Source organism: Tachyglossus aculeatus, unplaced genomic scaffold (genome assembly GCF_015852505.1).
Source record: "Tachyglossus aculeatus isolate mTacAcu1 unplaced genomic scaffold, mTacAcu1.pri scaffold_101_arrow_ctg1, whole genome shotgun sequence".
Lineage (NCBI taxonomy): Eukaryota > Metazoa > Chordata > Mammalia > Monotremata > Tachyglossidae > Tachyglossus > Tachyglossus aculeatus.
Window position 1 is genome coordinate 1213093 of NW_024044842.1, and position 21918 is coordinate 1235010.

At 47.5% G+C, this 21918-nt stretch overlaps 1 protein-coding gene and 1 non-coding gene across 3 annotated transcripts; one reads left to right on the forward strand and one right to left on the reverse strand.

Annotated features, from left to right (window-relative positions):
• Positions 1–2263: 2263 nt before the first annotated feature.
• On the reverse strand, positions 2264–20037 carry LOC119922252 (BOLA class I histocompatibility antigen, alpha chain BL3-7-like). 2 transcript variants are annotated; one of them, XM_038742214.1, is made up of 8 exons: positions 19926–20037; positions 10081–10347; positions 9559–9837; positions 5496–5774; positions 5228–5335; positions 4596–4625; positions 4440–4466; positions 2264–2349 (listed from the first exon to the last, which is right to left on the reverse strand). In XM_038742214.1, the coding sequence occupies exons 1-8, from the start codon at positions 20020–20022 to the stop codon at positions 2303–2305; spliced, it is 1134 nt and encodes a 377-aa protein (XP_038598142.1). In that variant the 5' UTR covers positions 20023–20037; the 3' UTR covers positions 2264–2302. The 2 variants fall into 2 exon arrangements, with proteins under 2 accessions (XP_038598142.1, XP_038598143.1); XM_038742215.1 differs by lacking the exon at positions 2264–2349 and adding an exon at positions 3836–4311.
• Positions 6170–6243, forward strand: TRNAV-AAC. The gene has a single exon. It is a non-coding gene; the product is annotated as a tRNA-Val (tRNA).
• Positions 20038–21918: the final 1881 nt, after the last annotated feature.

Here is a 21918-nt window from a genome sequence, read left to right on the forward strand (position 1 = left end):
CTGTGCTAAGCGTTTGGGAGAGGACACTAGAACACTACACAGCCACGTTCCCTTTAAACAAAGAGTTTACAGTCTAGAGGGTTGGGGGGAGACAGACATGAACAGAAATAAATCATGGTGTAGCGTATAGAGCCCAGGCCTGGGAATCAGAAGGTCCCAGCTCCGCCACTTGTCTGCTGTGTGATCTTGGGCAACTCACTTTGCTTCTCTGTGCCTCAGTTACCTCATCTGTAAAATAGAGTTTGGGCCTGTGAGCCCCAGAGTGGGACAGATTTGCTTGCATGCATCCCAGGGCTTAGTACAGTGTCTGGCATATAGTAAGCGCTTAACAAATACCATCATCATTGTTATTATTACTCCACACAGTAAGCGCTCAGTGAATGCAATCGAATGAATGAATGAAGGGCTCAATAAATACTTTTGAGTGAATGAAGTATGCACTCAATAAATACGATTGAGTGAATGAATCTCTCCATAAATTCGTTTGAATGAATGAATCAAGTAAGCGCTCAAGAAATATGATTGAATGAATGAATGAATGAAAGAAGTGATCAGGAAATACGACTGAATAAATGAATGAATGAAGGCAGGCGGTGGTCACGTGGTTTCTCCGGCCCCTTGGGGAGGGCGCCGTCTGGTGGACACACGTGTTCAGCGCAGGGTCGCGCTCTCGTCTCATTTCTGGGGTGATGTTCTCATGTAATCATAATAATAATCATCATCATCAATCGAATTTATTGAGCACTTACTGTGTGCAGAGCACTGTACTAGAGCGCCTGGGAAGTACAAGTTGGCAACATATAGAGACAGTCCCTACCCAACAAATAATGGTACTTATTAAGTGCTTACTGTGTGCAGAGCACTGTACTAAGCGTTTGGGAGAGGACACTAGAACACTACACAGTGTTCAATCCCCTACACAAATGGGGATTGATCCTGGGAGCCCCAGAGTGGGATAGATTTGCTTGTACGCACCCCAGGGCTTAGTACAGTGCCTGGCACATAGTAAGCGCTTAACAAATGCCATCATTATTATTGTTATTACTCCACACAGTAAGCGCTCAGTGAATGCAATCGAATGACTGAATGAAGCGCTCAATAAATACGATTGAATGAACGAAGCAAGTTCTCAATATGTTATCGACAAATAGGGTGTAAAATAGGTTAATCGGTGTAAATCGGCCGCTTGTTTCGTGTACCCAAGGTGGTGACGCAGATAGGAAAAATGACTCGGAGACATGAGTTCAGATAGAGCAGTAAAAAAGGGAAGTGGCTACTGTCTGTTCACCTCCCGGGAGCGGTACGAGTGACAAGCAGCCCCGATCCCACGCTCACTGTTTCTTTTACTGAGTTACAGCAACGTGGGAGTGGAGCATTTGGGAATTTCAGGAATTCAATTAGGACTGCGAGGATGTTATAAATTCGCGTTATCTTCAGTCTTCCCTGTCTTGTGCGGGATGTTGTTGTCTGCCCTATGACCTTGCATAGATAGGTGTTACTTGTTAATGGCCTTGAAGACATCTGGTGCAGAAAATACAAAAAGGAGTTGTTCTCTCGGCCTGCACAAAACGGAGGGTTACTGTCAAAATGGAGTCAGTCATGTCAAGTCCGCCAGTGGGACAACACAATACATACGATTAATGAATGAATGAATGAAGCAAGCACTCGATTAATATGGTTGTGAATGAATGAAGCAAGCACTCAATAAATACGATTGGGTGAATCGAGTTAGCGCTCAAGAAATGTGATTGAATGAATGAATGAATGAAGCGCTCAAGAAATACGATTGAATGAATGAATGAAGGCGGGCTGAGGGTCACGTGGTTTCCCCGGCCCCTTCGGGGAGGGCGCCGCCTGGTGGCCACACGCGCTCAGCGCAGGGTCGCCCTCTCTTGTCCCTTCTCATCTCTGGGGTGATGATCAATCAATTAATCAATCAATCAATCGTATTTATTGAGCGCTTACTTTGTGCAGAGCACTGGACTAAGCGCTTGGGAAGTACAAGTTGTCAACATCTAGAGACAGCCCCTACCCAACAGTGGGCTCACAGTCTAAAAGGGGGAGACAGAGAACAAAACCAAACAGACTAACAAAATAAAATCAATAGAATAGATATGTACAGGTAAAATAAATAGAGTAATAAATATGGACAAACATATATACATATATACAGGTGCTGTGGGGAAGGGAAGGAGGTAAGATGAGGGGGGTGGAGGTTCTCATGTAATAGTAATGATAATAATGGTACTTGTTAAGCACTTACTGTCTGCAGAGCACTGTACTGAGCATTTGGGAGAGGCCGTTAGGACACTACACAGCCACGTTCCTTGCCCACAACGAGTTTACAACCTAGAGGCAGGGAGACAGACATGAATGATAATAATAATAACGATGGCATTTATTAAGCGCTTACTATGTACCAAGCACTGTTCTAAGTGCTGAAGGGGGGATACAAGGTGATCAGGTTGTCCCACGGGGGGCTCACAGTCTTCATCCCCATTTGACAGATGAGGGAACTGAGGCCCAGAGAAGGGAAGTGATTTGCCCAAAGCCACACAGCTGACAATCGGTGGAGCGGGATTTGAACCCATGACCTCTGACTCCAAAGCCCGGGCTCTTTCCACTGAGCCACGCTGCTTCCCCTATGAATGATAATAATAACGATGGCATTTATTAAGCACTTACTATGTGCCAAGCACTGTTCTAAGCGTTGAGGGGGGATACAAGGTGATCAGGTTGTCCCACGGGGGGCTCACAGTCTTCATCCTCATTTTACAGATGAGGTATCTGAGGCCCAGAGAAGTGAAGCGACTTGCCCAAAGTTACACAGCTGACATGTGGCAGAGCCGGGATTGGAACCCACGACCTCTGACTCCGAAGCCCGGGCTCTTTCCACTGAGCCGCGCTGCTCCCCCCAACGTAATAATTAATAACGACGGTAAGGTAATAATGATGGTAAGAGCTTACTACGTGCCAAGTACTGTTCTATGCTCTGGGGGAGATGCAAGATCATCAGGTTGTCCCACGGGGGGCTCACAGTCTTCATCCCCATTTGACAGATGAGGGAACTGAGGCCCAGAGAAGCGAAAAGTCACACAGCGGACAAGCGGCGTGAGCATCCCCAGTTATGAAGGTCTCCTCCATCCCGGGCTGTCTGTGTCATTCATTGTCCCCAGACTTTTATACTCTACGAATTGACCAGTATATGGAGGCTCTTCTGCCTAATTATCCTAATCTATTAATTACAGTTCGTTTATGTTGCCTTCTTAGAAGGTGTCCCGCACTGGGGTCTCTGCTGGCGTGTCAGCATTTGGTCTCCAGAGACATTAGACCCCCCTTTTAGACTGTGAGCCCACTGTTGGGTGGGGACTGTCTCTGTATGTTGCCAACTTGTACTTCCCAAGCGCTCAGTACAGTGCTCTGCACACAGTAAGCGCTCAATAAATACGATTGATGATGATGATGATGATTCGGGAAGGGATATGCCAAAGGCCATTACGTTCAACACGTTGTTTACCCGAGGTGCAGACTGCAGACTTCATAGGGAGTGGTGGTTGATGGGCAGAGTTTCCTATGCTTGTCAAGGTCAGCTCAATATAATAATAATAATAATGGCATTTATTAGGCGCTTACTATGTGCAAAGCACTGTTCTAAGCACTGGGGAGGTTACAAAGTGATCAGGCTGTCAAATGGGGGGCTCACAGTCTTCATCCCCCATTTTACAGACGAGGGAACTGACAGAGAAGTGAAGCGACTTGCCCAAAGTCACACAGCTTAGTGGAGGAGCCGGGATTTGAACCCATGACCTCCGACTCCGAAGCCCGGGCTCTTTCCACCGAGCCACGCTGCTTCTCCGGAAGCTCAACTTCAAGTACCACGTTTTTTTTAAAAAAAATGCACAGTATTTACCGTTGGTTAAGCTACCTATCTGGGATGGGAACCCATGACCATCCTACCGATTCAGGGCAATCAAGAGGGGGAAGGGAGGGAAGGGGTGGGAATGATAATAATACTGGCATCTGTTCAGCGTGTTCCACCTTCCAGGCGCTGCACTAAGTGCTAAAGCAGTATAGGAAGGGAGCATGGGGAAAGGGGACAGCTGGGCGATGGGGAGAACGGACGGCCTCTTTTAGAAACTTAGTCCAGGGGCACTACGGCTTGGGGAGGAGCAGGGGGTGCCTGGACATGGGTGAGGAGAGTTGACGGGGTGTCCGGGTCTTCAGGTTGGGAGGGTGGAAAACGCGGTCAGCAGGAAGGGCGGGGGCAGTCGGACTCCTCTGTCCCATGCTGGCAGCTCCCTCAGGCTGAGGCTGGAAATGGACAGTGAAGGATCCCGGCTCCCTCCGGCCTCCGCGCAAGCGTCGCTCCAGATACCCCCAAATTCCTCCCCCCAACACACCCTGCAAGCCACAAGCCCCCTCCGCACACCCCAACTCACCTTTCACGAGAAGGGAGGAGTCAGAGCCTGGGGAGAGAGAGACGGGTCAGAGTCGGGAGCCGGGAATTGATCTCTCTTGAACCCAGGACCCGGGCCCTCCCCCTTCTCTCCATCTCCCCCTCTGCCTCCCCTCCACCCTATCACCTCCATACTCACTTGCAGGGGAGTATTTCCCTCCTTTTGCACCTGGGAAAAAAAAAACACAGTAAGAAGCAGCGGGGAGGGGGGCTAGTAGAAAGAGAAATGGAGAGGAGGGGGCCGGGGGCTCAGTGGTGTGGGCAGGGCCTGGGAAGGGCATGGTCTAGGTACAGCTGGAGCCAGATTTAGGATCAGAGGTCTGGAGGGAAGGAGGGAATTTGCCTGGGAACTGCATTTCCCGGAAGGCAAAGGCCTCCGTTGCCCAGAATCGTCCTTGGGCGGCTCCGGCGCGTGACCCCTGACCCCGGAGCCTCCAGGAGGCCGAGGCGGCGGACGCCAGGCCCGGCCCCGGCTAGGGCAGGTCTGGACCCCGAGAACTAACGGCTAATCCCTGCCCTGCCGCAGCTGGGCCCGGGCCCGGACGACGGACAGGGGCAGCGCGGGGGCCGGGGCTGGGAACCACTGGACTTCCAGCCTTTCCCCCTGCCTGGTTCAGGAAAGGCGAGGGCAGAGGGCAGGAAGGGGAGAGAGGGACGGGGGACCGGGCGGATCAGACCCCTGGGGGCCCAGGCACCGGCCAGTGAGACCCAGACCTCCCTCCCTCTGCCCTCCCGGCTCCATCCCACCTCCTCCTCTCCCCTCCCTCCTACCTGATTTCTTCTTCTTCCAGATGACAAACCCAGCCACGAGTGAGGTGATGATGACGAGGGCGACCACAGCCCCAACGATGAGCCCGATGGATGAGGACGGGTCTGGAGCTGGACGAGGAGAGAGAGGGTCAGCCCAGGAGCGAGGCCACGACCCCCTGCGCTGCCCAAAGCGGCTCCCGGTGCCCGAGTCCCCTCCTTATGGAGGAGCCGGGCCCCCACAGCTCCCCGCCGCCCTGCTCCCCCGCCCCCCCGGACTTCGGCCCCTTACCCCAGCGCACGGCGAGGGGCTGGGCCAGACCGTCGTGGTCCACGATGCAGACGTATTTCTGCTCCTCTCCCTGTGGCACTCTGAGCGACGCCCATTTCTGGAACTTGCCATCTCCGCTGGGCCGCGTCTCCACGTACTCCATCTCTTGGCTCACGTCTTCCCCTTCCCACTCCCACTTAAACTTGATGTCCGCCGGGTAGAAGCCGAGGGCCCGGCACCGCAGGGTGACGTCGTCCCCGTCGGGGCCGTGGTGACGGGTCACCCGCACCGTGGGGGGATCTGCGGGGGAGACCGGGGTCAGGATGGGGACGCGGCCTCCGGAGAGACCCCTCGGTGCAGGGGACGCGGGGCTGGGGTCAGAGCGGGGGCCGGCCTGGAATGAAGGGGGTGTCCGCAGGGGCCGTCAGAGAAGGGGACCCGTCCCCGGAGGGGTCTCCCGCCCCCAAGTCGAGGGGCCCCGAGACAGAAGTCTCCCCCATCCCTGGGCAGGCCCAGCGTCTGTCTGGGGTTTGGAGCGCGGATGGGGATTAGGGGAGAACCCCCTGCCCCCCAATTTCTGCCTCCAGAGCTGACAGCCCGGGGAGTGGACGAGGGGGACGGAGGGGAGCGGGATGGGAGGACGACACGATAACAGGAGCCTTCTCCATCCCCAGCTCAGGGTGTCCTTCCGTCCGGCCTTCCGTAGTGTAGTGGTTATCACGTTCGCCTAACACGCGAAAGGTCCCCAGTTCAAAACCGGGCGGAAACATTTCCGACTTGTACTTCCCAAGCGCTTAGTACAGTGCTCTGCACACAGTAAGCGCTCAATAAATATGATTGATTGATTGATTGATCCCTCGGGGGCCGAGCACTCTCTTCTCTCACTACACCCCAGCTCGCACTCTCCCCCCTCTCTCTCTCTCTCTCTCATCTACGTACTGGGCCTTGTACTCAATCGCTCCTGCTGCTGACCTCTTCCTCCCTCCCCACAAACTTTTCCATGGTATTTTTTAAGTGCATACTCTCTGCCAGGCACTGTACTAAGCGCTGGAGTAGATCCAAGCTAGGCATGGAGATGGTGAGTCCCACTTGGGACAGGCACTGTGTCCAACCTGATTTGCTTGCACTGAACCCAGTATTTAGTACAGTACCTGACACATAGTAAGTGCTTAACAAATACCGTAATATTATTATATTGCACTCTCCCAAGCGCTTAGTACAGTGCTTTGCACACAGTATGCACTCAAATACAGTTGACTGACTGATCGATAACTTGGGCAAGTCACTTTTTTTAAATGGTACTTGTTAAGCCCTTACTATGTGTCCAGTATTATTATTTGTTATTATTAATAATAATAATAACTAATAATAATAGTACTTGTAAAGTGCTTACTATGTGCCAAGCACTGTTCTAAACACTGGGGCAGATACAAGTTAATCAGGTTGGACAAAGTCCCTGTCCCACACTGGGCTCACAACCTTAACTGTTCTGAGCGCTGGGGTAGATAATAATAATAATAATAATAATAATAGTAATAATGGTACTTGTAAAGTGCTTACTATTTAACTGTTCTGAGTGCTGGGGTAGATAATAATAATAATAATAATGGTACTTGTAAAGTGCTTACTATGTGCCATGCACTGTTCTAAGCACTGGGATAGATGCAAGTTAGGTTGGACACAGTCCCTGTCCCACATTGGGCTCACAACCTTAATTGTTCTAAGCGCTGGGGTAAGTGATAATAATAATAATAATAATAATAATAATAATAATAATAATAATAATAATAATAGCATTTGTGAAATGCTTACTATGTGCCATGCACTGTTCTAAGTGCTGGGGTAGGTGCAAGTTAATCAGGTTGGACACAGTCTCTGTCCCACATGGAGCTCACAACCTCAATTGTTCTAAGCGCCAGAGTAGATGATAATAATAATAATAACAATAGTAATAATAATATTTGTGAAATGCATACTATGTGTCATGCACTGTTCTAAGCACTGGGGTAGATATAAGCCAAGGTAAACCGGCTCACGGTCTACGTAGGAGGGAGTGGGATTCCCTCCCACTGGGAGGGAAGCAGCGGGGAAGCCTAAGTGACTCAGTGGACCTGGGTTCTTGTCCCCGCTCTGCCACTTTTCTGCCGTGTGACCTTGGGCAAGTCACTTCACTTCTCTGGGCCTCAGTTTCCTCATCTATAAAATGGAGATTACGACTGTAAACCCTAAGTGGGACAGGGCCCGTGTCCAAATGGATAATCTCGTATCTACCCAGGTGCTTAACACAGTGCCTGATGCCTAATTAGTGCCTAACGAATACCACAATTATTATTATTATTATCGCTATTCCTCATGCCTAAATTTCCTCATCAGTAAAATGAGGATTAAATCCTACTCCCTCATGGGACACAGCCTGAGGCTAACCTGATGATATTGTACCTACCCCAGTGGTTAGAACAGCGTTTGGCACAAAGTAAGTGCTTAACAAGTACCATTAAAAATAAAATACATTTTTTAAAACATGTATTAGCACTTGAGGACCTAAAAATAAGGAAAATAGTAATAGTAATAGAAGTGTCATTAGTCCCTGGTGAGGTGATAACAATAATTAATAATAATAATAATAATAAAAGACATCAGGGGGCTAATAATAATAGACCCCCTGGGGAGTTGATAGTAATAATAATAAGAAGAATAATGATAATGGAATTAAACCTCCAGGAAGCTTATAGTAATAAAAATAATAATTAAAAAATAGTAATAATAATAGTATTCAAAGTCCCAGGGAGCTGATAGTAAAAATAATAATAATTAATAATAATAATAGTTGTATTAGACTCTCCAGAGGAATGCATTGTGCATAGTAATGACACCAATAATACTACTAATAATAATTATAGTAATTAATAATAATTAGACTCCCCCAAGGAGCTGATAGTAATAACAACAAAGATAACGTTACTTTTATCATACAGGGGTTAAGAATAACAAAGATGACAATGAAATAACAACAACAGTGCCATTAGGAGCTGGTGACTTAATAATGGGCATATTAATAATAATGACAATAGTATTAAGACTTTGGGAATTGATAATAATTACCGTGTTATTAGGCCCTGATGAGCTGACAATGACAACCTCTAGACTGTGAGCCCACTGTTGGGTAGGGACCGTCTCTAGATGTTGCCAACTTGGACTTCCCAAGCGCTTAGTACAGTGCTCTGCACACAGTAAGCGCTCAATAAATACGATTGATTGATTGATTGATTGACAACAATGATAATAATGCTAACAGATATTAGGCTCTAAGGAGCTGCTGCTGCTAACAACGCTAATAATAGTAATAAATAATAATAACAGTGTTAGCTGGTGTGGAGCTAATGAAAATAATAATAATGTGTTAGCAGGTGTGGAGCGAATGAAAATAATAATAATGATAGTGTTAGCAGCTGATGATGATGATGATGATAATAATAATGATAATAATAATGATAATAATAATAATGATAATAATAATAGAATTGGTCCTTGGAGTGCAGTTAAGAAAAAGAACATCAGCTCCCTGGAGTCAAAAAGAAAAGTAAGCGTGGTATCATCATCATCATCAATCGTATTTATTGAGCGCTTACTATGTGCAGAGCACTATCATCAATCGTATTTATTGAGCGCTTACTATGTGCAGAGCACTGTACTAAGTGCTCGGGAAGTACAAATTGGGAACATATAGAGACAGTCCCTACCCAACAGTGGGCTCACCTCCTCTCTGCCAAGCCCCGTCCCGAGCGCCGGGGCAGAGAGGGACGGGATCGTCGGGTCCCCGTTTTCCGGAGGAGGAGACCAAGGCCCAGGGTGCGGGGCGACCGTGCCCGGGGTCACCCGTCGGGCGGGGGACGGGCCCGCTTACCGTCGCGCTGTCCCCTCCTGAGCGCTCAGTACGGTGCTCCGCGCACAAGAAGCGCTCGGTAAATCCGACCCGAATGGATGACGGAGGCCCCCCGGGCCCGGCAGACCCCGCCGCGACTGAGTGGGGGGCTCGGGGGAGGGGACGGTTGGGGCGGGGCGGGGGGCGTTGAGCGGGCGCTACCTGCCCGGGTGAGGCTGGGCCCCCCGTAACGCAGGTATCTCCGGAGCGCGTCGATGCACGTTCCCTCCAGATAGGCCTTCTGTCGCTTGGCGATGGTCCTGTCGGCCTCCCACTTGCGCTTGGTGTTCTGGGCCCCGCCGTCCGCCGCCGTCCAGCTCAGCGTGGCCTTGTCCAGTGTGAGGTAGTCCTGCCCGTCGTAGCCGTACTGATAGAACCCTCTGCCGGTGGTGTTGTCCTCCCGCAGCTGGCAGCCGCACATCAGCTGAAAGGAGTGAGTCCCTGCGGGACCCCGACCCGTCAGACCCCCGGGGAGGGCACCGCACCCACCCACCCCGTGGGGTCGGACGATGGCGGCCGGACGTGTCGGGCCGGACGGCGGCGGGGCTCCCCGGGCTCGGGGCGGCTCCGTGTCCGCGCGGCCCGGGGACGGCCACGGCGCCGTGACCCGTCCGCCCCGGGACCCGACACGCCCCGCGGGGGCCCGGGGGAGCCGGGAGCCCCCAGCCCCGGGCCCGTACTCACCGTCCTTGCTCTGGTTGTAGTAGCCCATGACGTTCTGCAGGCCCACGCGGAAAGCCTGCGCCGCGCCCTTCAGGATCTGTGTCTCCCGGTCCCAGTATTCCGGTCCCTCGTTGTTCCAGATCCAGGAGGCCCGCGGTTCAGCCCGGCCCCGGTCGTTATTGAACCTGACGAACTGCATGTCGTCCACGTAGCCCACGGCCGTGAACTCGGACACCCCGAGGCCGGGCCGGGTCACCCCGGTGTAGAAATAGCGCAGCGAGTGCCACCCTGACCCACGGAAACACCACAGTCACTGTCACGGACACTGTCGTGGACCCCGCCCTGACCCCTGCCCTCCCCGCGCCCGCCCAGCAGCTCTATCGCCTCCCCCCCAACACACCCCCCTCCAACCCCAACATACACACACACACACACACATACTCCTCCCTCCCACCCTCTCCCTGCACTGATAATTACAATAATGATGTTTTTTCTTAAGCACTATGTGCCAAGCACTGTTCTAGGCGCCGTAGATACAACAATAATAACAACGGTATCTGCTAAGCGCTTATTATGCACCAAGCACTGTTCTAAGCACTGGGGTAGGTACAGTAATAATAGTAACAGTGGTATTCGCTAAGCGCTTACTATGCACCAAGCACTTCTCTAAGCACTGGGGTAGGTACGGTAATAATAATAACGATGGCATTTGCTGAGCGCTTACTATGCACCCAGCACTGTTCTAAGCACTGGCAGGAAAAATAATAACAACGGTATCTGCTAAGCGCTTACTATGCACCAAGCACTGTTCTAAGCACTGGGGTAGATACAGGAATAATAATAACAATGGTATTTGCTAAGCGCTTACTATGCACCAAGCACTTCTCTAAGCACTGGGGTAGGTACGGTAATAATAATAACGATGGCATTTGCTGAGCGCTTACTATGCACCAAGCACTGTTCTAAGCACTGGCAGGAAAAATAATAACAATGGTATTTGCTGAGCGCTTATTATGCACCAAGCACTGTTCTAAGCACTGGGGTAGATACAGGAATAATAATAACAATGGTATTTGCTAAGCGCTTACTATGCACCAAGCACTTCTCTAAGCACTGGGGTAGGTACGGTAATAATAATAACGATGGCATTTGCTGAGCGCTTACTATGCACCAAGCACTGTTTTAAGCACTGGGGTAGATACAGTAATAATAATAACAGTGGTATTTGCTAAGCGCTTACTATGCGCCAAGCACTTTTCTAAGCACTGGGGTAGGTACAGGAATAATAATAACGATGGCATTTGCTGAGCGCTTACTATGCACCAAGCACTGTTCTAAGCACTGGCAGGAAAAATAATAACAATGGTATTTGCTGAGCGCTTATTATGCACCAAGCACTGTTCTAAGCACTGGGGTAGATACAGTAATAATAATAACAATGGTATTTGCTGAGCGCTTATTATGCACCAAGCACTGTTCTAAGCACTGGGGTAGATACAGGAATAATAATAACAGTGGTATTTGCTAAGCGCTTACTATGCGCCAAGCACTTCTCTAAGCACTGGGGTAGGTACAGTAATAATAATAATGATGGTATTTGCTGAGTGCTTACTATGCACCAAGCACTGTTCTAAGCACTGGGGTAGATACAGGAATAATAATAACAGTGGTATTTGCTAAGCGCTTATTATGCACCAAGCACTGTTCTAAGCACTGGCAGGAAAAATAATAACAATGGTATTTGCTAAGCGCTTACTATGCACCAAGCACTGTTCTAAGCACTGGGGTAGATACAATAATAAGGATGGTATTTGTTAAGCACTTACTATGTGTCAGGCACTGTACTAAGAGCTAATTATTCTTACTATTATCATGGTATTTGTTAAGGACTTACTGTGTGTGAGGCACTGTACTAAGCACTAATTATTCTTAGTATTGTTATTATGGTTTTTGTTAAGCACTTACTATGTGCCAGGCACTGTACTAAGCACTAATTATTCTTAGTATTGTTATTATGGTATTTGTTAAGCACTTACTATGTGCCAGGCACTGTACTAAGCACTAATTATTCTTAGTATTATTATCATGATATTTGTTAAGCGCTGACTCTGTGCCAGGTACTGTACTAAGCGCTAATTATTCCTATTATTTTTATGGTATTTGTTAAGCGCTTCCTGTGTGCCAGATGCTGTACTAAGTGCTAATTATTCCTATTATTTTTTCGGTATTCGTTAAGCACTTACTGTGTGCCAGGCACTGTACTAAGTGCTCATTATTATTATTTTTACATTAATGATGATGGTATTTGTTAGGCATTTCCTATGTGCCAAGCACTGTTCTAAGCACCGGGCAGCGCTTACTATGTGCCAGACAATGAACTAGGCAGTAATTATTCTTATTTTTATGATATTTATTAAGCACCTATGTGCCAAGCACTGTACTAAGCACTAATTACTCTTAGTATTATTAATTATTCTAATTATTCTTAACATTATTATCATGGTATTTGTTAAGCACTTCCTATGTGCCAGGCACTATACTAAGCACTAATTATTCTTAGTATTATTATCATGGTATTTGTTAAGCACTTCCTATGTGCCAGGCACTATACTAAGCGCTAATTATTCTTAGTATTATTATCATGGTATTTGTTAAGCACTTCCTATGTGCCAGGCACTATACTAAGCGCTAATTATTCTTAGTATTATTATCATGGTATTTGTTAAGCACTTCCTATGTGCCAGGCACTATACTAAGCGCTAATTATTCTTAGTATTATTATCATGGTATTTGTTGAGCACTTCCTATGTGCCAGGCACTATACTAAGCGCTAATTATTCTTAGTATTATTATCATGGTATTTGTTGAGCACTTCCTATGTGCCAGGCACTATACTAAGCGCTAATTATTCTTAGTATTATTATCATGGTATTTGTTGAGCACTTCCTATGTGCCAGGCACTATACTAAGCGCTAATTATTCTTAGTATTATTATCATGGTATTTGTTAAGCACTTACTATGTGCCAGGCACTATGCTAAGCACTAATTATTCTTAGTATTATTATCATGGTATTTGTTAAGCACTTCCTATGTGCCAGGCACGATACTAAGTGCTAATTATTCTTAGTATTATTATCATGGTATTTGTTAAGCACTTCCTATGTGCCAGGCACTATACTAAGCACTAGAGAAGCAGTATGGCTCAGTGGAAAGAGCCCGGGCTTTGGAGCCAGTGGTCACGGGTTCAAATCCCGGCTCCGCCAGCTGTGGGACTTTGGGCCAGTCACTTCACTTCTCTGGGCCTCGGTTCCCTCATCTGTCAAATGGGGATGAAGACTGGGAGCCCCCCGTGGGACAACCTGATCACCCTGTAACCTCCCCGGCGCTTAGAACGGTGCTCTGCACCTAGTAAGCGCGGAACAAATACCACCATTATTTATCTATTATAATTATTATTATTTTTATATTTGTTAAAGTGCTTACTGTGTGCCAGGCACTGCACTAAGCACTAATACTCAGTATTATTACCATGGTATTTGTTAAGCGTGCCCTATGTGCCAGGCACTGTACTGAGTGCTAATCATTGTTGGTATTATCATCACGGTATCGGTAAAGCGCTTACCGTGTGCCAGGCACTACACTAAGTGCTAATTATGATTATTACGACCGGCTCACCGTCCCCAAAGACCCGCCGGTCCACAACGTCACCACGATCCGCCCTTTCCCCTCCATCCATACCTGTTTATATGGATATATGTTTGTACATATTTATTGCTCTATTTATTTCTTTATTTCTTTTACTTGTACACAGCTATTCTATTTATTTTATTTTATTAGTATGTTTGGTTTTGTTCTCTGTCTCCCCCTTTTAGACTGTGAGCCCAATGTTGGGTAGGGACTGTCTCTATATATATGTTGCCAATTTGTACTTCCCAAGCGCTTAGTACAGTGCTCTGCACATAGTAAGAGCTCAATAAATACGATTGATGATGATGATGATGATCCAAACCGCTCCCTGGCTGGTTCCATCTCTCATCCTCTCCCGACTGGACGACCGCTTTGGCCTCCTCTCCGCTGTCCCATTCCTCCTGTCTCTCCCCACTTCAGTCCATACTTCATGCTGCGGCCCGGATTCTCCATGTTTGTACATATTTATTACTCTATTTATTTATTTATTTCTTTTACTTGTACATAGCTATTCTATTTATTTTATTTTGTTAGTATGTTTGGTTTTGTTCTCTGTGTCCTCCTTTTAGACTGTGAGCCCAATGTTGGGTAGGGACTGTCTCTATATATATGTTGCCAATTTGTACTTCCCAAGCGCTTAGTCCAGTGCTCTGCACACAGTAAGCGCTCAATAAATACGATTGATGATGATGATGATGATCCAAACCGCTCCCTGGCTGGTTCCATCTCTCATCCTCTCCCGACTGGACGACCGCATCGGCCTCCTCTCCGCTGTCTTTTAGACTGTGAGCCCACTGTTGGGTAGGGATTGTCTCTATATGTTGCCAATTTGTACTTCCCAAGCGCTTAGTACAGTGCTCTGCACATAGTAAGCGCTCAATAAATACGATTGATGATGATGATGTCCCATTCCTCCTGTCTCTCCCCCACTTCAGTCCGTGCTTCATGCTGCGGCCCGGATTCTCCCTGTTCGGAAACGCTCCGGGCCTGTCACTCCCCTCCTCAAAAATATCCGGTGGTTGCCTAGCAACCTTCCTAATCACACAAAAACTCCTCCCTGTCGGCTTCTAGGGTCTCCCTCCCTCCCCACATCCGCCAAACTATCTCCCTTTCTCCTTTCAAAGCCCTACTGAGAGCTCGCCTCCTCCAGGAAGCCTTCCCAGACTGAGCCCCCCTTTTTCCTCTCCTCCTCCCCATCGCCCCCCCCCGCCCTACCCCGTTCCCCTCCGCACAGCACTTGTGTATATTTGTACAAATTTATTACTCTATTTATTTTATTTGTACATATTTACTACTCTATTTTATTAATGATGCATATATAGCCCCCCATCGCCCTCCCCGCCCTACCCCGTTCCCCTCCGCACAGCACTAGTGTATATTTGTACAAATTTATTACTCTATTTATTTTATTTGTACATATTTACTACTCTACTTTATTACTGATGCATATATAGCCTCCCCATCGCCCTCCCCGCCCTACTCCTCTCCCCTCCGCACAGCACTTGTGCATATTTGTACAAATTTATTACTCTATTTATTTTATTTGTACACATTTCCTACTCTATTTTATTCATGATGCGTATCTAGCTATAATTCATTCATTCATTCATTCAATCGTATTTATTAAGCGCTTACTATGTTCTGTTTATCCTGATGATGTTGTCGCCTGTCTACTTGTTCTGTTGTCTGTCTCCCCCTTCTAGACTGGGAGCCCGCTGTTGGGTAGGGACTGTCTCTATCTGTTGCCACTTTGTACTTCTCAAGCGCTTAGTACAGTGATATGCACACAGTAAGCGCTCAATAAATACGACTGAATGAATTAAGCGCTAATTATTCTTAGTATCGTTGTCATGGTATTTGTTAAGCCCTATATATGTGCCAGGCACTGTACTGAGCGCTAATTATTCTTAGTTATTATTGTCATGGTATTTGTTGAGCCCTATATACGTGCCAGGCACTGTACTGAGCGCCAATTATTCTTAGTTATTGTCATGGTATTTGTTAAGCCCTATATACGTGCCAGGCACTGTACTGAGTGCTAATTATTCTTAGTTATTATTGTCATGGTATCTGTTGAGCCCTATATGTGCCAGGCACTGTACTGAGTGCTAATTATTCCTAGTCATTATTGTCATGGTATTTGTTAAGCTCTATATATGTGCCAGGCACTGTACTGAGCACCAATTATTCTTAGTTATTATCATGGTATTTGTTAAGCCCTATATATGTGCCAGGCACTGTATTGAGTGCTAATTATTCTTAGTTATTATTGTCATGGTATTTGTTAAGCCCTATATATGTGCCAGGCACTGTATTGAGTGCTAATTATTCTTAGTTATTATTGTCATGGTATCTGTTAAGCCCTATATGTGCCAGGCACTGTACTGAGTGCTAATTATTCTTAGTTATTATTGTCATGGTATTTGTTAAGCCCTATATATGTGCCAGGCACTGTACTGAGCGCTAATTATTCTTAGTTATTATTGTCATGGTATTTGTTAAGCCCTATATATGTGCCAGGCACTGTACTGAGTGCTAATTTTTCTTAGTTATTATTGCCATGGTATTTGTTGAGCCCTATATATGTGCCAGGCACTGTACTGAGCGCTAATTATTCTTAGTTATTATTGTCACGGTATTTGTTGAGCCCTATATATGTGCCAGGCACTGTACTGAGTGCTAATTATTCTTAGTTATTACTGTCATGGTATTTGTTGAGCCCTATATATGTGCCAGGCACTGTACTGAGCACTAATTATTCTTAGTTATTATTGTCATGGTATTTGTTAAGCCCTATATATGTGCCAGGCACTGTACGGAGCGCTAATTATTCTTAGTTATTATTGTCACGGTATTTGTTGAGCCCTATATATGTGCCAGGCACTGTACTGAGCACTAATTATTCTTAGTTATTATTGTCCTGGTATTTGTTAAGCCCTGTATATGTGCCAGGCACTGTACTGAGCGCTAATTATTATTAACATTAATATTATTACAAGCAAATTGGGTTGGACACAGTCCCTGTCCCCCGTGGGGCTCATAGTCTCAATCCCCATTTTCCAGATGAGGTCACTGAGGCACCAGTCACCCCCTCCCCCAACCAGTTCGGTTCCCTGGCACCCCCTCCCCCTCCCCAGCCCTGTACTAGACGCCCCCACACCGGCTCTCCTTTCTCCCACTCCCCCCGCCCCAGCTCTTCATTAGACACTCCCCTACGGGCTATGCCACCCTGTCACCCCCTTCCCTGCCCCAGCCCTGTACTAGACACCCCCGCCCCCGCCAGAGGCTCTGCTGGGCAACTTTGGGCATCTCACTTAACTTCTCTGGGCCTCAGTGACCTCATCTGCATAATGGGGATTAAGACGGTGAGCCCCACGTGGGACAACCTGATTAGCTTGTAATAATAATAATAACCATTATTATGGTATTTGTTAAACGCCTTCCTATGTGCCAAGCACTGTCCTAAACACTGGGGTAGATGCAAGGTTGTCCCATATGGGGCTCACCGTCCTGATCCCCATTTTACAGATGAGGTGACTGAGGCACAGGGAAGTCAAGCGACTTGCCCAAAGTCACACAGCAGACAAGCGGTGGACCTGGGATGAGGACCCACGTCCTCTGACTCCCAAGGCCGTGCTCTTTTATCTACCCCAGTGCTTAGAACAGCGCTGGGCACGTGTTAAGCGCTTAATAAATACCATCATTATAAATTATTAATATTCCCCTCCCCTGCTTTGGGCCCCCCCACAACAATGTGGAAGCACTGCGGCCTAGTGGGTAGAGTATAGCCTTGGGGGTCAGAGGGCACGGGTTCTAATCCAGACTCCACCACTCATCCGCTGAGTGACCTTGGGCAAGTCACTTAGCTTCTCTGTGCTTCAAGCTGCTTCATCTGTAATATGGGGATGAAGACTTTGGGCCCCATATGGGACAATCCGATGACCTTGTATCTATCGCAGCGCTTAGGACAGTGTTTGGCATATGGTAAGCGCTTAACAAATGCCATTATCATTATCAGAGAAGCAGCGTGACTCAGTGGAAAGAGCCCAGGCTTTGGAGTCAGAGGTCATGGGTTCGAATCCCAGCTCCACCACAAGTCTGCTGTGTGACCTCGGGCAAGTCACTTCACTTCTCTGAGCCTGTTACCTCATCTGTAAAAATGGGGATTAAGACTGGGAGCCCCACGTGGGACAACTTGATCACACTGTATCCCCCCCCAGTTCTTAGAACAGTGCTTGGCACATAGTAAGCGCTTAACAAATGCCATTATTATTATTATTATTATTATTATCATTGTTATCATTACTGCGTCAGCATGGCTTAGTGGCAAGAGCCCAGGCTTGGGACTCGGCGAACGTGAGTTTTAATCCCGGCTCTGCCTTTCGTGTGCTGTGGGACTTTGGGCAAGCCACTTAACTTCTCTGGGCCTCAGTAATGTCGTTTGTAAAATGGAGATTAAACGTGTGGGCCTCACGTGGGACAATCTGCTTACCCTATATCTACCCCAGTGCTTGGCACATAGTAAGCGCTTAACAAACACCATAATTATAGAGAAGCAGCATAGTTTAGTGGCAAAACCACGGGCTTGGGAGTCAGAGGTCGTGGGTTCTAATCCCGGCTCCGCCACTTGTCCGCTGTTTGACCTGGGACAGGTCACTTCACTTCTCTATGCCTCAGTGACCTCATCTGTAAAATGGGGGTTAAGACGGTGAGCCCCATGTGGGACAACCTGATAATCTTGGATCTATCCCAGCGCTCAGAACAGTGCTTGGCGGACACAGTAAGCGCTTAACAAATACCCTTATTATTATTATTCTCTGTGCCTCAGTTCCCTCATCTGTAAAATGGGGGTTAATAATAATGATGATGGCATGTGTTAAGCGCTGTTCTGTACACCCCTCGTGGGGCAACCTGATTGCCTTGTACCCACTCCAGAGTTTAGTACAGTGCTTGGGACATAATAAGCGCTTACCAAATACCATCATTATTATTATATTATATAAACCCGCTTGGCGCCTCTCCCCGCCCCTCCCCTCCAGGCCCAACCCCCGGTCGCTCTGCCCCTGCTTGCCCCCTCCCCCATTTCATCCCTCGCTGCCCCGTCCCCCCAATAACAAAGATAATAATAATAATGGCATATATTAAGTGCCAAGCACTACTCTAAGCACTGGGGAGGTTACAAGGTGATCAGGCCTTCCCACACTGAGCCCCCTCCTTCCTCTCCCCCTTCTCCCCCTCCCCCCACCTTACCTCCTTCCCCTCCCCACACCACCTGTATATGTTTGTACGTATTTATTACTCTATTTTACTTGAACACATTTATTCTATTTATTTTTTTTAATATGTTCTGTTCTGTTGTCTGTCTCCCCCTTCTAGACCGTGAGCCCGCTGTTATTATTATCCTCTGAGCCTCAGTTCCCTCGTCTGTCAAATGGGGATTAAGGCTGTTAGCCGCCCTGGGACAACCTGATCACCTTGTAACCTCCCCAGTGCTTAGAACAGTGCTTTGCACATAGGAAGCGCTTAATAAATGCCATTATTATTATTATTATCCCGGCTCTCAACTGTCATCTGTGTGACTTTGGACCATTCACTCAATCATTCAATCGCATTTATTGAGCGCTTACTGTGTGCAGAGCACTGGACTAAGCGCTTGGGAAGTCCAAGTTGGCAACATATAGAGACAGTCCCTACCCAACAGTGGGCTCACAGTCTAAAAGTCTAAACTCAGAGAATCAATCAATCAATCGTATTTATTGAGCGCTTACTGTGGGCAGAGCACTGGACTAAGCGCTTGGGAAGTCCAAGTTGGCAACATATTATAGACAGTCCCTACCCACCAGTGGGCTCACAGTCTAAACTCAGAGAATCAATCAATCAATCAATCGTATTTATTGAGCGCTTACAGTGTGCAGAGCACTCTACTAAGAGCTTGGGAAGTCCAAGTTGGCAACATATAGAGACAGTCCCTACCCAACAGTGGGCTCACAGACTAAAACAGAAGTTGAGTGACTTGTCCAAAGTCACACAGCTGGCAACTGGTGGAGCCGGGGCTTGAACCCATGACCTCCAAAGCCCATGCTCTTTCCACTGGGCCACAATGCTTCTCTGGATGTTGCCCCCCAAGGACCCCAGCCCCCCCAAGACTCCCCTTAGCCCCCCAAACTCCCCCACTCACTGCCACAGGCCTCCGGCAGCCAAACAACCTCCAGCCCGAGCATCAGCAGCAGCACGGGGTGGGCCGGGGTCCTCATCCTCACGACCCTCCAGCACATCCTCGACGCCTTCCCCCTAATTCTGGCTGGGAATCAACTACCGGTCCTTTCATTTACAGGCCCAAAGCCCGGCCCTCTGATTGGCCGCTCCTTCTCCGGGCGGCCAATAGGCAGCGGGGGATTCGCCTGCGTCATCCGTCGCTGGGCAGATCGAGCAGAGGGAGGTTGATAGAGGGAAAGCGAAACCTAAGGGAAACGCAGGAGAGGGGAATCCCCGGGCCCGCCTTCATTCATTCATTCATTCATTCATTCAGTCGTATTTATTGAGCGCTTCCTGTGGGCGGAGCAGTGGACTAAGCGCTTGGGAAGTCCAAGTTGGCAACATCTAGAGACAGGCCCTACCCAACAGCAGGCTCACAGTCTAGAAGAGGGAGACAGCAAAACAGAACATGAGGACAGGTGTCAAGTCGTCAGAACAATAATAATAATAATGGCATTTATTCATTCATTCAGTCGTATTTATTGAGCGCTTCCTGTGGGCGGAGCACTGGACTAAGCGCTTGGGAAGTCCAAGTTGGCAACATCTAGAGACAGGCCCTACCCAACAGCGGGCTCACAGTCTAGAAGGGGGAGGCAGCAAAACAGAACATGAGGACAGGTGTCAAGTCGTCAGAAAAATAATAATAATAATGGCATTTATTCATTCATTCAGTCGTATTTATTGAGCGCTTCCTGTGGGCAGAGCACTGGACTAAGCGCTTGGGAAGTCCAAGTTGGCAACATCTAGAGACAGGCCCTACCCAACAGCGGGCTCACAGTCTAGAAGGGGGAGGCAGCAAAACAGAACACGAGGACAGGTGTCAAGTCGTCAGAACAAATAATAATAATAATAATAATAACGGCATTTATTCATTCATTCAATCGTATTTATTGAGCACTTACTGTGTGCAGAGCACTGGACTAGGCGCTTGGGAAGTCCAAGTTGGCAACATCTAGAGACGGGCCCTACCCAACAGCGGGCTCACAGTCTAGAAGGGGGAGACAAGACAGCAAAACAGAACATGAGGACAAGTGTCAAGTCGTCAGAATAATAATAATAATGGCATTTATTCATTCACTCAATCGTATTTATTGAGCGCTTACTGGGTGCAGAGCACCGTACTAAGCGCTTGGGAAGTACAATTTGGCAACAGAGACAGTCCCCACCCAACAACGAGCTCACAGTCTAGAAGGGGGAGGCAGGCAACAAAACAAGTACACAAGTACCATCAAAATAGAGAAGTAGAATTATAGATATATATACATCATTAATAAAATAGAGTAATAAATATGTACAAATATACACTAGCGTAGTGGGGAGGGGAAGGGAGTAGGGAAGAGGGGCTTTGCCAGTTTGCTGTGTGGCTTTGGGCAAGTCACTTAACATCTCTGTACCTCAGTTACCTCATCTGTAAAATTCTATTTGGTTATATAGATGCCTGTTTATTTGTTTCGATGTCTGTCTCCCACCTTCTAGACTATAAACCTGTTGTGGGCGGGGATCGTCTCTATTGCTAAATTGGACTTTCCAAGCTCTTAGTGCAATGCTCTGCACACAGTAAGCGCTCAATAAATACGGTTGAATGAATGAATGAATAAAATGGGGGTTCAATACCTAGGCAGTGAGCCCCATGTGGGACGAGGACTGTGTCCGACCCCATCCCCTTTTTTTAAATTGTATTTATTAAGCGCTTACTATGTGCCAAGGCTCTGTACTATGAGCTGGGGTAGATACAAGCTTAGAACAGTGCTTTGCACATAGTCAGCGCTTATTTATTTATTTATCTTACTTGTACATATCTATTCTATTTATTTTATTTTGTTAGTATGTTTGGTTTTGTTCTCCGTCTCCCCCTTCTAGACTGTGAGCCCACTGTTGGGTAGGGACTGTCTCTATATGTTGCCGACTTGTACTTC